This window comes from Mchenga conophoros, linkage group LG23, assembly GCF_057382185.1.
Source record: "Mchenga conophoros isolate Kocher_MC1m ecotype Shallow Benthic linkage group LG23, M_conophoros_male_GT1.1, whole genome shotgun sequence".
NCBI classification, from domain to species: domain Eukaryota; kingdom Metazoa; phylum Chordata; class Actinopteri; order Cichliformes; family Cichlidae; genus Mchenga; species Mchenga conophoros.
The window spans coordinates 1,116,863-1,134,168 of record NC_140547.1 but is presented as its reverse complement, the minus strand read 5'-3'; the positions used below and the strand labels follow the sequence as shown (position 1 = coordinate 1,134,168).

At 44.8% G+C, this 17,306-nt stretch overlaps 1 protein-coding gene across 3 annotated transcripts; it reads right to left on the bottom strand.

Annotated features, from left to right (window-relative positions):
- Window positions 1-389: 389 nt before the first annotated feature.
- On the bottom strand, window positions 390-16,351 carry LOC146546298 (cortexin-1-like). Of its 3 annotated transcripts, none has more exons than XM_085265120.1 (3): window positions 16,150-16,351; window positions 7,199-7,331; window positions 390-3,945 (listed from the first exon to the last, which is right to left on the bottom strand). In XM_085265120.1, the coding sequence occupies exon 3, from the start codon at window positions 2,925-2,927 to the stop codon at window positions 2,547-2,549; it is 381 nt and encodes a 126-aa protein (XP_085121246.1). In that variant the 5' UTR covers window positions 2,928-3,945; window positions 7,199-7,331; window positions 16,150-16,351; the 3' UTR covers window positions 390-2,546. The 3 variants fall into 3 exon arrangements, with proteins under 3 accessions (XP_085121246.1, XP_085121245.1, XP_085121247.1); XM_085265119.1 differs by having other exon boundaries at window positions 7,231-7,331; XM_085265121.1 differs by lacking the exon at window positions 7,199-7,331.
- Between the last annotated feature and the right edge of the window lie 955 nt (window positions 16,352-17,306).

The window sequence follows — 17,306 nt, the reverse complement described above, 5'->3', positions numbered from 1 at the left end:
GTGGAGGCAGGGTGGACCGGCTGGAGATGAGCGTGTGGGGTTTGGAGACAAGGTTAGAGAAGCTGAGAGGGTTCGGACATGTCCAGAGGGACAGCACAAATACTGGACAAAGAGGAAGGCCACAGAAGAGGGTCATGATGTAGTGAGAACATGCAGAGATCATTAGCTGGGGCAAGAAAAACACTAGATTTATTATCTGCACTTCAAAATAATACATTTTTAAAAAGGTCCAGCGGGCCTCGGTGCACGAAACAGCTGCTTATCTCGTCTCCTTTTAAGGCCTCGTTTCATTTAAGACAACTTTCCTCTGATTGGCTGCTCCTCGTAAACAGAAGATTTAAAAGGAGCCGAGTCTGTAAATGCCCACAGCAAAAGTGACACGAGGAGACTTTAACTAGCAGTCCTTTTATTTCATTTCAAACATGAACAACATGGACTACACACAGTCCAGCATCAGTGGAAGTTATATAAGAGTACTTGAAGAAGAAAATCATAGTTTTTCACTGTTTCACTCCAGCGTATCAAAAACAAAGCGTATAGTCAGAAAAATATTGAATTACAAAACTCAAAAAAGCAAAGTGTTTTCCTCCTAAGACTGGGCTGCAGGACTAGCTCAAAGTTCTAGAGTCTAAAGGTTTACACAGTAAGAGGAAGAGAGAAAAGGATAGCAAAAAGGAGACTCCAAAACCCGAGTCGAGAATAGAAAAATAAAGCTTTGTTTCGCCTAAAGGTTGCTGTTTGCCTCATCAACACGCTCAGCAGGCTGACTACAGCAAAGGACACGACCGGCTAACACAAACTCTACTCGCAGTAATACGGGATTATATAGTTTCAGTATGGCTTCTCAGTTACAGACACAGACAAAATATACACGGACAATATTTTTATAGTGCCACAAACGACCTGCTTGGGCCTTAAAAGCATCTGGAACTGTTCGGTGTAAGCAGTCAGAATAAGCACGATAAAGGTGAGTGTTTGTGCTCCTCGCCAAGCACTGAAAGGTCACACGCTTCGTGACGGGCTTCGGTTCATTAAAGGGGCATCTGCTTAAATGTAAACTCCTTCAGCTAAGCTCTGGCTGTGTTTATTAGGGGTGCAACGATACTCGTATCGATATTGAACCGTTCGATACAGTGCTTCCGGTTCGGTACTCATATGTATCGAACAATACAAAATGTTTAATTTATTTTATCAACTTTCCTTCTGACGATGCTGTCTGTGTTGAGCGCTCAGTGAATCTGCGTTTGACTACTCCGCCTAGGCTGCACTGTCGAGCGCAGATCCACTGAGCGCTCAACACAGACAGCATAGTCAGAAGGAAGAGCGCAGGGCAAGCTAGCAAGACAGAAGCTAAGCTCTCCTTGCAACATGGCAAATTGAACCTCCCCCACCCTCATTCAGATCTGCCTTTGGAATTATTTTGGTTTTCATGTGACGTATGACCCTGAAGGTAAGCGAGTCATGGACTAAAGTAAAACAGTATGTTGGATGTGCCATGCAATGCTCAATTACATGGGTGGGAGCTAGTGTGTTAGCGCAGTTTTCTCGTTAACATGTTGGCCGTCCAGCCCCACGCTCAGGGCGATCCACGGTAGCTCGTTAACGGAGATTTGCCGTGTTGTGGCGTTAACGTCATTTCAGATTAACGCTGACAGCACTAGTGGGAACACAACGAATATGACTGCACATTTACTCCGACAGCATCCTAGTGCAAAGACAAGTGGAAGCAGACAAAAACAACAAGCAGCATGCTACAAACTTTACCCGAGTCATTTAGACAGCCGTTAGCACAGGATTCTCCTTATGGGGACCTGATATGTTTAATATGCTGCTGAGAATATAGCCCAGAAGAAGCGTATAGTAGAGCTTTTATTTTGAAAGAGCCATTTCTCTGTAATAAACTCTTTTCCAAAGATGAGTGATTCCTCCATCAGATTTATTTTTTATTACTTTGTTGTTTCAGCAACATTAAATTTAAAAACTGTACTTTTGAGTTAAAATATATATTTATAATTTTAATAAATGACAAATTAAAAAGGCACGAACATTTTTTGTATTGAAAAAATATCGAACAGTGACACCAAAGTATCGAACCGAACCGTGAATTTTGTGTATCATTGCACCCCTAGTGTTTATGCAAGTGGAGTGGGTTTTAAAAAAAAAAGAAAAAAAAGAAATCTAGCTTTGAGGTTAGTTGTGAGTGAATATTTCCCAAATCCTGTCCAGCTAGCCCTAAAGTGATGCTGTGGCCTGGGTAGCATGGTTCCCCTGTTACAGTAGGTCTGGTTAAGGCAGCTGTGCGTCGAGCCTCATGTCAAACCACAGTCGTTATGGTTACCTGTGGTCCTGCAGCCGCGTATTTACACCAGTACACGATGACAGTGACTCAGTACAAACTTCCTGCAATAGTTGACGTCCTTCTTAAGCAGTGCAGTCACAATGTTATGTCCCTCTAAACCAGTCCCTCTAAACCAGTCCCTCTAAACCAGTCCGTGCTTTAAAACAGTGTCTGTGTGCAATGGCACGCTCCCCTGCGCCGTGCCCCCCTACACCAGTGCATAATCAAACTGACCCCTCTCTAGCCCCTCCTTGTGGTCAGTCCAGGATGATGCAGGCATGCGGCTGTAGGGATCCAGAAGGATCCTGAAGCATCTGACCAGCAGGAAGACTAAGAAGAGCATGAGGAGGCCTACAAAGGCCAAAGCGGTACGCTGCTCCGTGTCCACCCCGACCAAGGCCAGAGGAGGGCTGCTGCTGCCGCCGCCATGATTGCCGGTGAGGGAGGAGCTGGCTGGGGACAGCAGCAACTCGTAGTCAAGCGTGGGCACATCGTTCATCCTCCACGGGGCCCGAAGACAGGGCTTACACACTGACTGGATGGTTGGTGTGTTGGGTGGAGGTGCGGAGAAGGAAGGGAAGGCGTTCATTTAGGAAATGTTGAAAGTTTTTAATATTGCAGACCCTGTTTATTTATTTTTAGAAGAATAGTTACCGAGCGAGGACCGCAGAGCGTTTGTCTACGATGAGCGCAGTCCCATGGTCGCCACTTTATTGGATCAAATGTAGGCCAGTCAAAGTGACATGACCCAGACAGCTTTGACTCTCATGTGTTCTGACAGTGTGTCAAACACACACACTTTTCAATTAATAAGGACTATTTTTTGTGTAACACATTTGCCTAAAAAGTCTAATGACGCTCAGCCGTTCCTATTTCAGCGCCTGCCCTCCGGCGCTCATGTTTTTAGTGTATTTATCGGAGCCACGCCAGCTCTCATTCTCACTCCGTCTCACAGAGCAGACAGGACGTGACACCGCCTCCCGCTAACGCAAACGTCACTGATGGCGGTCAAGGTCAGCGTGCTCTAAGGGAGTTAAGAGCGCTGATGGACTTCTAACACCAAGTTGGGTTCAGCTGTTTCAGCGCGCGTCTCCGTGTTGTGACGCTAAAGTGAAACGCAGACACGAGCGGCGCACTATTAAAGCGCCTGCAGAGGCCGGCAGCCCGGTGTGCGCGCGCCTGTGTGGGCACATGTGTGGCTGTTGGTATGGAGCTAATCAGATTGGGAGGTCAGCTGCTCAGTGGCCCTGAATATAAAACAATGCATAACCTTTCCTGAAGCTGTCTGCTAAATGCCAAGTTTTCCCTTCGACCGGCTGGAGCGTGATAAGTGGGTCAGAGCTGTCAAATGCTGAAGCCACTCCTTTCCGGCGCCTCCTTCTGGGGTGATCGCTTCAGAAAAACGCCCTTCTTGACAAGCAGAGAAGCAGCGAGAGGTAGAAAATGTTTATCTGATGCGTTAGGCTGTCGGTCACAGATGAAGAGTGTCTTCATCCAGATGCAGATTGGCAGAATCTTTTTATGGGCTCGTTCCACTCCTCGGCCGATACGAAGCGGGCCAAGCGTCGTGAGATTGTCCGGATTAAGCTGAGCAACCACTCCCACACCTGAAAGAAACACCAAAGAAAGCCACCTGGTTAGAACATTGCCCCTCGTCTCTATATGCCTAAAATCATGACATTCAAATTTGCACCAATAGGATGCACCGTTTTTAATGTGAAGCGTAACAAGAAGATGAAGTCATTTTCCCCACAATGTGATTATTACAACCCTGTGCTTAATAAGCAGCAGTGACAGTGATATAAACCATCTGTGAGGAGAACACAGCACCAGCATCCCGATAATGACTCTCAATTAGGACTCTGATTACGCTGCCATTACAGCCACATTAGCAGTAATGAATGCACGATTATAAACACCGATACCACGCTGCCTCGCCCGTATTTGTCGGTGCACTGTTACACCAGGACTTTCATTCACTCGCTCACTCAGGGGAAGACAATGTGCTGAGGAGCCTCATTAATAATCTAAAATCTCCTGCGGCCGACCAGGTTTCAAATAGTTGAGGAAAGATGATACGAAAGCATTTTTACCTGCTCACCTGTCTGATGGGTGGCGGCTACGCTATTTGCTTAAATAAACATGATACCAAGAGGAGGGGTCACATGTGGTCATAAGAGAGCAGTGAGTGGGAGAGATGGGTGAAAAAGAAGGACAATTGAAATTGTCATTTAAGGGAAATTAGTGCAGGGATTAAGAATTTTCATGATTCACAGCCGCCCTGCACAGAACATTATGGCTGCGTTAAAGAAGAAAAACAAGCGAGCGACTCGATGTACAGGGAGTCAAACAGGAGTGTAGGAGGAGCGAAAGATGGATGAACAGAGCAGGAGTTCCTGTGGCGAACAGGCAGCAGTACAGAGGAGAGGTTTGCTGGCACAGACTGGACCGACTCTCCTCTGCGTGACGATGGCAGAATGCCTTTGCCGTCCCTCTCTGTGTCCCGGGTTCAGTTTAAAGGTTTTCTATCTGCTGCTTCATCAGCCTGCTGCCCCAGACCGGCAGCAGGCTGTTCCTATTTCAGCACCTGCCCTCATGTTTTTAGTGTAAAAACATGAGCGCCGGGGCTAACCCTAACGTGCACATCCATGCGTGTACGAAACAGAGCTGCTGCGCACGTGCCGGCAGCTCCAGATGTTTGGCCTCTGAGTGACATGATCAGCGAAAACCTTGAAACCGATTTCAAAGACGAGGACGATGTGAACGGACAGCGTCACACGTCTGAAACGCGGGAGAAGCTTTGAAACTGTTGCTACAGTTTTGTAAATGTTGGAACTGGTTTATAATCCTGACGCATGCTCGATCAACCAGGCGAGGAAATCCCCGAACGTTGATTCATCTGGACGTCTTCAGCGTTTCGTAGGAGAAAAGCTGCGTTCACAGACTCAATGTTTAACCTCTCAGTTTATTTGTGGCTCACTTATACAAACCACTTAACATACTTGGTGTATTTTGATACCACTCAGAGGTGGGGCTGTTGCACAGACTGCTGTCTAAACTGAAAAGACTCATTTCAAAGCTCTTGATGTCGCGGGTAGTAGTTCTATAATGTATTTATAACGTACAGCATTTCTATCTAACATGCAGCAGCAGCAGATTTCCAGCAGCATGATGAACTTCAACCAGCACGACCAGCTGAAATACTCTCAAAGAAAATGATCATTTGCCTCGTAAACATGAAGCAATCATTTTGAGTAAAAGGTCACTGAAATATAGAAAATCAAAGGTTGATTCAGTCAAATAATTCATCTTTAAGGTAACTATGCTTGATTGATAAACATTCAGTTTACATCTAGTTGGATTGGATAAATTTCCATTTTACTTTGTTTACACGTAAATGTTTTTCAGTTTCTTAAAGTCAACATTTTGGGCTTAAACATGTTTTTGAGTGTAATTTATTGTTTGAAATAATTGGACAGCTGTTAGTAGAGACTGTAATTTTCATCATAAATATAATAACATGACCTGTTAATGACATAAATAACACGTTTTTGGTAGGAGGTCTTGGTAAAGCATATTGTAGCTTTTGTAGAAACGGGTGAGATCAAAGGTAAATGTAACAAGTTGCAATAAAATAGCAGACAAACATCAGACGTCCAATGAAAGTGAACTCTAATCCAGTAATGTACTTGTTACATTCTTATTTTTAGTAAGTGATAAAATTAAAATGTCATTAATAACATCAATGACTAAAGAATGTAGACAAACAGAAAACTGCTGCAGTTCCACTAATGGCCACTTGAGACTCTGAAAGCAAGTCAACCCCGACAGACTTTAAGCAGCTAACATGACCAACATGTTCTGATGAGGTCAAAATATGTTTAGTGTCTCTGTAGCTTTCGTTTGCTGTAATAATAACTGTGCAGGGACATAACTCACTGCGACCTCTTTGAGCATTTTTCTACACAATAATCTGACACTTCCTGTATGGCAAACTGTACTGACAGTCTGGTCTGTGCTCAGTGTTAAACTGCAGCACTGTTTATCAGTCTGTTAGCACAGACCAGCAGGTATCAGCGCTGAAGCTATCCAGCAAGCTAACGTTAGCTGATAGCTTAGCATTCCAGGCTCTCATCCAAAGCTAGAAGCTTAATACCAAAGTGAAGACGTCACAGCAGCTGGACTCCTGCATGGAAAAAGTGCAACATACAACCACAAATACACACGTGTATCATTCTGCTGCAGTTTAGGTACATAAAAATATTATCGTGCATATTGTATATAGTACAAGTTACCTTTGTATTTCATTCATTTTTGCACTTTTGTTGTACCCCGTCTTTATTTATTTATTTATTTATTTTAATTTTGCAATTTTTATTGGTTTCTAATAAATTTCTGATGGACTTTTTCTTCCTCGGCCTTGTGCTGCTGTAATTATTGAATTTACCCAGTGAAAGATTAATAAAGTCTATTTATCAAAGGCATGTAAAGTCTTATTTTAAACCTGCAACGTGCATGCATGTAACTTACAAATGTAACCTCTTCATCTGATTCTAATCACTCTAATTACTTGGTGAAAAAGAATTTAATAAAAACAATTTATTGTATTTGAAATAGTGAAATTTATCATACGTGGCTAATGTATATTGATTTATTCAAGCAATGAGCTGGACTGAAGAACCGTGAGTGTAAAACATACAGGATACAGAGAAGTCGATTTTTTTGGCCACATACTGTAGATAAGGTTTCACAGAGTGTGTGTGTGTGTGTGTGTGTGTGTGTGTGTGTGTGTGTGTGTGTGTGTGTGTGTGTGTGTGTAAGTCATTGGGAGGTAGAGGGAGGACAGAGAGATTGCTCAGCTTATTTTCCTCCTCGTTAAGTCTCACTCCCACCATCACACACGCGCGCACACGTCCATCAGCCTCGTCTCGCATTAGCTCTCGCCCACTCCATCTCTCCTCCAGGACACTTCCTCCAGGCAGTGACGAGACCCCTGAGATGAAGAGGAATGAAACGGACATTCGTCAGTCTTCGTCAAAAAGCCGTTAAACGCACACCTCTCACACAGACACACAAAGAGTGCACCAGCAAAAACAGACAGTGCAACAGTGGGCAGACTCTTGTTCTCTTTAGCACCACTCAGACGTACACAGCAGGCGTAGGATGAGGACACAGACAGACAGAGACACTAGGGGGAAATATTTACAGCAAAACTAGGACTCGTATAATACTTGGAGTATTAGGCGGCCACACAAATGGGGGTCTGTGTTAGTGTCTCCAGCCACCACATCATCAGCTCTCTCTGTATAATGTGGTGGTGAAGATAAAAGCAGGGGGCGATCGTGCTCAAGAGGTGGCAGTTCACCAGAAGGTTGCCGGTTCAAAGCCCGGCTCCGACAGTCTCAGTCCTTGTGTCCTTGGGCAAGACACTTCACCCGTTGCCTGCTGGTGGTGGTCAGAGGGCCCGGTGGCGCCAGTGTCCGGCAGCCTCGCCTCTGTCAGTGCGCCCCAGGGCGGCTGTGGCTACGATGTAGCTGCCATCACCAGTGTGTGAATGTGTGGATGACTGGATGTGTGAAGCGCTTTGGGTCCTTAGGGACTAGTAAAGCTATACAAATACAGGCCATTTACTGTAGATTATTCATCTAAATACTAAACAAAGACAAAAATAGTTACATTTTTATAAAAGGCGGCGAAGCAGCTGAATGCTGAACACAAGTACACGCTTAGTATCACGTAAGAATTCATCATAACTTTTCATATACTGATTATATTTTGGTCCATCTTTGGGCAGCAAAGGCAAACCTGCGGCGCCTTTCTGTAAAAATGAATTAGAAATGATATTTTCTTTGCCCTGTGGTCTCCATCATCTTTTGGCTGCCGCTCTCCGCCCACGATACCCACTCATGCAAATTTCACACCCAAACCCTGCATCGTCTTTTCAGCCAACACAAGTTGCACAGACCACAACCGTCCTACCGCTTCATGTACACAGATAGCCAGCCGTGCAAGGCTGTAAAGGTTCAGTGCAGAGACAGCCTTGATTTGTCATTATTTATAGCCTGAGTAAAGCCACTCTCTAAAAGTAATTAGACTTTAGAAACAAAGAGAAAGGGAGGAGAGGGAGCGAAAGCGAGAGATGGTAAATGTTCCCAGACACAGCCTGCTGGGAATTGAATTAACCCTTTCCAATTTGCTACTTATGAAGATAAAGTGGACCTGAAGAAAAGGCAAAGGGCAGCTGCATGAGATCCACCAGCTCAGGTGGGCATCCCCACTACATCATCGGAGGAGTAATGCTGTTTCCAGGGCATCAGAAAAACATATCTGCCCATAAACTGCACACACATGCACGCATATATTCAAAGAGCTGGAGGCCCCTGCTGAAGCTCTTTGGTAGCACTGATGAGACACTGGTTTGGGGGACTTTCATATGTGCACGACTGTCTCGCTTCATTTGTCGCCTAAGGGAGTTGACAATTGGCTAATGAGGACAACAGGGACCGGGTCACCTTGCATTGTGTACAACAAACGTACTTCCAAAAATAAAATAAAAATCCACCTTAACGATCTCAGACGCGTCTGGCTTGAACCTGGAGTTCACAGCAGCTCCGGTCTCGTGTACATATGCAAGCATAAAAACATGACCCGCGCACGACTGTCTAACAGGTATTTTTAGCATTTAAACTGAGACAGCACCGAGCGTCTGTGCAGCCGTTGCACTTTTTACTCTTGGCCAGCAGATAGCCCGTCATAATTGGGCTGGCAGACAGTCAGTGGCTACAGTAATGGTGATAAAGTCGGCCAATTAAATATTCCAGTGTTCCGACAGCCATTCGTTCGGCTCCGTGGACACATTTGGATGAGAAGGTGTGTATGTGTGTGCGAGGACAGATATAACAACACAAAGTGAGAGCGAGCATCCTGTTCTTTTACTGAGTAGACATGCAAATGAGACAGCAGTGCACTCAAGACTGCTGACCTCTGAAAACAAAAAGGTAGATGCAAATAACAGAGAGCGCAACACACTTCATACTGAGGGACCCGTCAGTCCACAGAAACACATCCAGAGACGTGCTCCCACACAGACGTTTGGAGATCAGGCGCTTCTACAGGAAACTTTCTTGGTGACGGTTCACGTGAAACCTTTGATGTAGTGAACCAGGAGAAACAAGGGATGAAGAAACAGGCAAAGACAAATGGAGCTGTGCACAGACGAGGGAGCAAAGGGGCAAAAACAGGGCTTCTGTGATTCTCAACAGCAGCTGAACAAATCCATCTTCAAAGCTGCGATCTATCATTTTATCACAGCCCAGATGAGCACAAGTCTCGTTTCTCTATCAGCATATTTAGGCCTCAAGGTCACCCCTGCATCAACAGTGAAATAAAACAAGATTCTTCATCACTGTTGATTCGTTTTTTAATTTTAAAGACAGGCCTTCTGCTCTACATGAGCACAGCGAGGCTTAAATCCCCGAGAGACTCGTGTGCTGTACACTGACCTGCGTGTTACTCCAAAGAAAAGTGGGATCAAGTCTACTGACATTAGGGGGAGGGGCCTGCTGTGTACTTAGTGTCCAGCGTGCTGCGTCCTCTCGCCGGGATGTTCGTGTCACTCTTTCTGACAGCCTGAAGCTGCGTCTGACTGTCAACAGGGAATATTTTGAAGGATCCTGTGGCTCAGTGAAGGAACGGGACTGGAAGTCCTGCTGTGACCTGGATCCTTAACATTTAAACATTCATTGTGCAAGGCGTGCAGATGTGAGGCGTTAACCGATACACATTCATACCAAATCAAGCTCTACAGACATAAACTGTGCATATTTACTGATATGCCCATTATAGTCTACGTGTGCCGTCCACCTTTGACATGTTTCTTTGGATTAATATTGACAAAATCGTGCACAACAACCCGCAATATACATGTTTCATGGTCATAATGCAGATCCAACTCTGAGCTGTAACAATGGTATGTTATGGGCTCTACATCAACCACTGATTACTTCCTGTTTTAAAGCAGTGATTTAGTACTGGGGCTGGGCCATACCGTTCACGGTGATACCGGTGTAATGTTGGGCAACCATAAGAAAATGAAATATGGCGATAGAATATGGGTAAAATGCGCATGCGCAGTGCCTTTGTTTACATAAGCACATGGCGGCGACGGAGAATGAGAAGAGCGAAAGCGGATCGTTGAATGAAACGATGAACCTGGACTGGTTTGTAAAAATGCTGCAGCTTCACTGGTGTGGAACTGGTTTAGCTTTCGTCCGTCAGATACACAACAAAGCACTATTTTTGGTAGCGCATGCTAGCGGGCCGTCGTTATTACCGTGTTGTTTGGAAAATACGGCGCACTTAAAATCAATCCTTTGATTTTTCTGAAAGTCGACAGAGCCCCTTATAATCCCGTGTGCCTTATGTATGAACTCTGGTTGTGTTTACTGACCTCGAAACGATTTTATGTGCACGGCGCTCGAAAATCTGTCAGATGTTTCAGTACGACTTTGCTAAGCTACGAAGCCGCACCGCTTGATGGATTGTCGGAGCGTTACGGCTATCGTAGGCGGAGCCTCGCGGAGTGATACGTACTGTGCTTCAACATAATATTACCGTGTTGTGTGTGTATAACCTCTTTTTAAGTTCTGTGGATATTATACATGGTTATGCTGAGGATATGTCGGCCAGTTTCCACTGGAAACGCCTTTTGGTTAAACTGTCAGCGAGGAATTTGCATTTGCACTGTTACATTTTATATAACTTTAGTGCAGATAAAAAACAGCTGCTTGTTTAAGTGAAAATACATTATTAGTGCAAAAACCCATCAAAGTTGTGGAGTTGTAAAGTATTTTGTCTCGTGTCAATTATATCGTCAGTTATATCGTTATCGCAAATTTTCAAATATATATCGTGATAAATATTTTTGGTCATATCGCCCTGCTCTATTTAGTACTGTGGTCAATGCTAGCTGATGTTGTTTCGGAGCTAGAGGAGACCATGCTCATAGAAGAGGTTAGTACCCGGCAGAGTTCTTGGACGGGTTGCCATTACAGTTAACTAATCAAGAAGCTGTATTATTTGTGATACAATCCAATTATAAATGCTGCAACAGAGACAAACGCCAAAAAACACAATCGAGAGCTGAAGTTCAGTGATGTGAATTAGCTGACGTCATGGTGGGCAGCAGCTAGCACCTACAGCCACCTTCACACACACTTATTACTCAAAGGTCCAATTCCTGCTAACTTACAATCCATCCAACCATCCATTGTCTTAACTGCTTATCCTACTCGGGGACATGTTGGGGCTGCAGCCTGTTGCTGTTGTCATCAGGCAAAACACAAGTTTAACAAAACATGCTCCATAGAAAAGTGAGGAAGGGAAAATCATCGATAAAGACCGAGACCGTCTATTCAATTTGATTTATCCAGCGCCACAACAACAGTCGCCTCAAGGTGCTTTATACTGTAAGGTTGACCCTACAATAATACATAGAGAGAAAAACCCAACAATCATATGACCCCCTATGAGCAAGCACTTTGGCGACAGTGGGAAGGAAAAACTCCCTTTTAACAGGAAGAAACCTCCAACAGAACCAGGGTCAGGGAGGGGCGGGGCCATCTGCTGTGATTGGTTGGGGTGAGAGAAGGAAGACAGGATAAAGACATGCTGTGGAAGAGAGACAGAGGTTAATAACAGATATGATTCAATGCAGAGAGGTCTGTAGTGAGTGACGGAGGCGACTGAAGTCTAATGAGCTACACTGTAAATGTTTTTTATTTTTTCTCTATATGGGATTAACTACAAAATAAAGAAATTCTAGGCCGTGCAAGGCCTTATAAGTTATTTTGTAACACGGGACATACTGTACAGATGGTTTATGTACAATATATGTATAAATACCTTTAATGCATGAGGAAAACACCTTAAAAGTGAACACTTAGTAAATGCCACCGTTTTCAACTACAGTTTCTGAAAGCTGGACATATATACACCACTTTCCAGATTAGTGGGGATAAGCAGCTCTCCTTGTATTTTATGGACTGTTTCACTGGAGTTAATTCAATTTAAATATTAAAACGCAGCTCAAGAAATGTAAAATATCAGTGCTACAGGGAAGGAATAAAACAATAGGAAAATCATGAGATTTATTAGCTTAAAAATATATTCCCAACTTTCCGGTGTGTTCTTGTGTGCTAATAGAAAGCGTTACACAGACAGAGTTGAAATATTTGGCCATGATTTCAGAGCATAAAAGACCTTTGTTTGGATATTAAGAGCATTGCATGGTGTGTTCAGTGTTTTATTGCCCTCCTCCACTGCTAAATAAGGTTACTGTAAAATAAATGTCATAGAAAATATTAGCAGCTATAAAAGTATTACTAAAAACCCCCCAGAAAGATTAAATGCACACACTCACAGAGTGAATTTTATTGGACCAAGTCGTGACTCTCTAAACTATAAATGTCATTTTTTCCTATTTATGAGACCTTTGGGGGTCGACTCAAAGCAAAGAGACTCCTGAGAACACGTCTACCTCACCGATGCAGGTGTGCTGACAGGACGCTCCTGTTCACCACCGCAGCTCTAATCAGGTCGAACCCATCCGTCCCACCAGTCAGTGTGAATAAATGTCAGCCCAATCATATCTGCCTAGATCCTATGTTTAATTCACAAATCACAGACATGAAATATTCACACAATGATGAGGATGAAAGGAGACCAGTTCACAAGTTTGAGCAGATCAGCAGTGGGTGGACAAAGGCTCGTGAGTGGGCTTCTTGAAACATTTTTTTATTAATTTAGAGAACGGATAAGAGGATGAGAGATAAGTCGAAGAACATACAGCAGCTCACCTTGAAAGACCTCAGAGAGAGAGCTGGTGGTGAAGTGAGGAGTGGTCAGACAAATGATGAGGAAAGAGAAAAGCAGGAAGGTGGCGGCGCTAATATCTGTGACTCAAGTCTGTAAGTTCACACAGAGCAGAGGTGTGTAGCTAACGGGGGGGGGGGGGCATCTGCAGGTAAGAAATCTGAAGGAGGTGAAAGAGAAGCAAACAGATGAGATGGAAGGCGTGCGAGTGCATGTGAGGAGCAGTATGGAGATGTCAGCACTCTTAAAGCCAGAAGGCAGCACTTTCCTCCCATCACAGCCATTCTGTCAAGCCCACTGGGACAGAACAGAACCTGTGCCAGCCAGTCAGCCGGCCCAGGGTGACGGCCATATATTTTACATGCCCTGCCCACACGACACTTGCTCAGATCCAAGGTGGAAAAGGGCTGAGAGTCAGCATAAAGAAGGAAAAAGGCAAAAGCTTTCTCCCGGACAGTAAAAGGAAATGACCCTGAAAGTCAGAGTCCGGACGTAAAACAATGCTTTTCAGTCAACGAGGGAATAAAAACTAGCGGCCCCCACCCAACGCCGTGAGAGTAGAATATCAGGGTGAAATGTTCAGCAAATCTGGTCTGCCTTTAAGCCTCCCAAATACCTGGGGCAGAAGAAAGGACAGCTTCTGTGCACAGCGTGCATCATGAGCCATCGGCAGAGTCACTCCAGTAAGTGAACTGGTCTCCCTTTCTCTTTCCAGAGGAGTTAACAGAATCGTGTGGGGGAGTTTCTGTCAGTGCTTCGAGCTGAAGCAGAGCAAATAAATCCCAGAGTCAGATACAGAAGGCTGATAAGTTATGGGCTTGATGAATATTTGATGGCTGATCTTCAACGAGGAATCCAAGCCGGCCACGTCACTCTTACTGGTTAACGTTGAAGACCTACAGCGACTTTGCTGCATCTCCTCTGACACACAAGTCATTTCTACCTTCCTGCTGCAGAAGGGATGTTTATGCTCACTGGGCTGTGGTGCTACATGATGTACAGTCCAAATGAATCATGCTTAGTGTAACATACAGGTGATTCAGGTTCACGCGAAGAAGTCGTTTCAGGAGTGAAATTAAAACGATGCAGCAAAGACACGCGAGCGACTTTGTCTCCTTATTCGGCCGATTTTAAACGAGGGCCAAACAACGTAATAAAGCAGCCACCCTGGTGAGCAACAGAGAGTAAATGATGTCAAAGCTAATAACAGTGACACAGTGAGACATAACGTGCTCCATGCTGTCGATCCTGACAGGCGAGGAAGACGGGCTTAAACCCACCTGAGTTCCCTCTTTTCTTTCCATCTCTCGATGTCATTACTCGATGACTGTGGCACTCAGCGTTACTACGCTGTGTTTTTATCTGAACTGGTAAGCTGAGAGTAGCCACAGACCATTACTTCACATTAACTTCTTCCTTTTTCTGTAAATTCCTCTTCATCCAAACTGAACGCTGTGTACAAACTCAACTCTTCCAGGTAAAAATCTTACAGTTTGCCTGCATATTTAGTCTGTATACAGGAGGAGAAAGCAATCCATGGCTCTCGATTGTCATGTTTGCCTTGCATGAAGGTGCCTTGGCTCGTCAATGTGCAAGCAAAACCACAGAAGAAGTCTAAAAGCTGCAGTGCAGCGAGATACCAATGGAGTATTTAAGAAAAACAAAACGTTTTTATGAAATATGTAACTATGCATTACAGCACGATGTCTGTCTGTACTTTAGACAGATGAAGCTGTACTTTGCCTCACTGATATGCAGCCGCCAGCACAGTGTAGACACCGGAGCGAGTCTTTTTATTGGTTCTATTTTAAGCCAAGACAATTAAATAGCTCTCTTTTTGGGGTATCACTTACATTTTAATCTGAAAGCTCCAACTGGTCTCCAAAGCACCGAACCTCTCTGCTCAGCAATCACCATCAGATACCCAAACTTGGATTCCTGATTACAGTTAGCGAGGCACGGTAAATTATTCAGCAGTTGTCACTGTAACAGGAGACAATATGGATGGAAGAAGCCAAGGAGGCTGTGGAGCATCCAATGGCTGACACAGATTTATACTTTGATAAGTTAACGATACGGTGCAGGACAGGCCAAAACCCAAACTGCACGATAGCTGCACAGAGCCGATCACAGTGTGCAGATGGATTTCAAATATACGAGCAAATTCAATTCACGATGAAACCAACGTCTATTTTTATTCTGACCAACATTGAAATGACCCCAGTTCTGCCATTTGTGTAGGACGTATGCACCTGTGCCATCCTATTGTCCTACCTGATGCCCTGCAGGGCACTCAGAGAGCAGCAACAACAACAGCCCATTTCAGCAGGATAATTCAATCCGTAGTTCCTGAAGGTGGCCTGCACAGGGCTATGAGCAGAGAATGAATTCTGTCTTTCAAGAGGACAGTCAGAGTAATTTCATGGTACAGCGGGCCATAGCATGTTTTTTTTTTCAAGCATATCCAGGTGAGCAGGTCACGTGGTTACTGATCTAAGGTTACCTTCTTAAAACTGCAAAAACTAAACATTTTTACAACATTTCCAACAGATGAAACAATCAGACGATGATGGGAACGATGCAGCAGCGTCTGTGTTTTCAGTGTGGGTCGTCCGACCCTTCGATCTTCACCCCCATTTATTCCCAAACCTACAGGAGCATTTGCTGCTGCTCTCTGGCAGAAACACTGATCAGCTAATAGTGCTTTGGCAGGCTGGGGCTGAGCTCCAGGAGGACAGAGCAGAGAAAGTTTTGCCAAAAATGGCAAACGGATCGTCTGCGGACTTTTGAACTTGGAGCGACACGACGACACACGAAGGCGCCCCGCTGAACACTTGAGCTGTGATTACTTAAATGATCGCTGCCTGCCTGCTGTTTTTCAGTCGCAGTCATTACAGAGCTGCGTGCCCGCAGATCTCTGCCCGTCATACGACACCAACCTGATTCAGGTGCGCAGTACGTGCGTCCGCTGCGTCCAGACAGCTGCAGCTACAAACTTTAGGATGTGCTCGGCTCTCCTCCTCCTGCGCCTCCGCTTGTTCTCCTTCTTCTGCTGCTGCTGCTGCTGCTGAGAGTCGCTTTGCTCCGAGACACGACTGAAGGCAGGCAGCGACTCTCAAAGCTCCCCACCCACTCCGGCCTCCCGCAGGGCGAGCAGCCAATCACAAATGTGGTCTCGGCACAATAATACAAAGACGATTCTTACGCGAGACAACTTTGTCGTAAAGAAACACTTGAATGTGTCACGAGGAGAACATGAGAGCAAAGACCTGATCACTCAAACACAGCTTAGACCGACGCGGGCGGACGTGCAGGTGTGAAGGTCATTCTTTGTATGGACACTGATAAATATCAGTAATAAGTCGGTGTTTGTGTGCGCCTGTCAAATCACAAACCTCTCTGCTGCTTCCGCTAAAGGACCAATAGAAATGCTCAGCTGAGTATGGAAGTTATCAAGTGCCAAACTTTGTTTAAACTACTTGACTGAGATCGAAAGCAAAAATCAATTTATAGCCACATGAGTCCTTTATTTTTTAATTTCATGCTCCAGTACAAAAGTGATTCAGGCTCTTTCTGGTACCTTAAAGTCATCGGCAGCGTCCGGGGAGGATGAACACACAGCACAGTCAGTGCAGTTCACTAAAGACTCGGGATTCCTCCCACAGGAAGACAAATCACGCCTCACTTTTGTTTTCTGAAGCATTTTAACAGCACGATTGAGCCACGATGGTTTCATTTCATTCTGTCACACTAATCCTTCCTCAGGTTCTTATCCTAACCAAAGCCAGTCTGATCCTCGTGCTCTTCCAGTTTCAGGTTTCCAGGTGGGGGAGCCACCTGCTGCCAGGAGCTGCCGATGCCAGGCACCATGCCCACGTCCACAGGAGAGCAGGTCATGGCAGGTGGGAAGTTGGGGCGAAGAGGCAGGATATGTTACTTTACCATCTAGAGATGGATTTCTTTTCTGGTCCTGAGAGTTTATTTCTTTGCATCTTGGCAAACATGTAACCAACAAAAGGGCTAAATGTGAAAATGTGCCAGTTTGTAAAGGAGTGATAAACCAACCAAAGCTGAGGCTTAATGACTTTTTAAAAAA

Coding starts and splice junctions, on each gene's coding strand:
- LOC146546298 (XM_085265120.1), bottom strand. CDS start 2,927: ATGAACGCCTTCCCTTCCTTCTCCGCACCTCCACCCAACACACCAACC.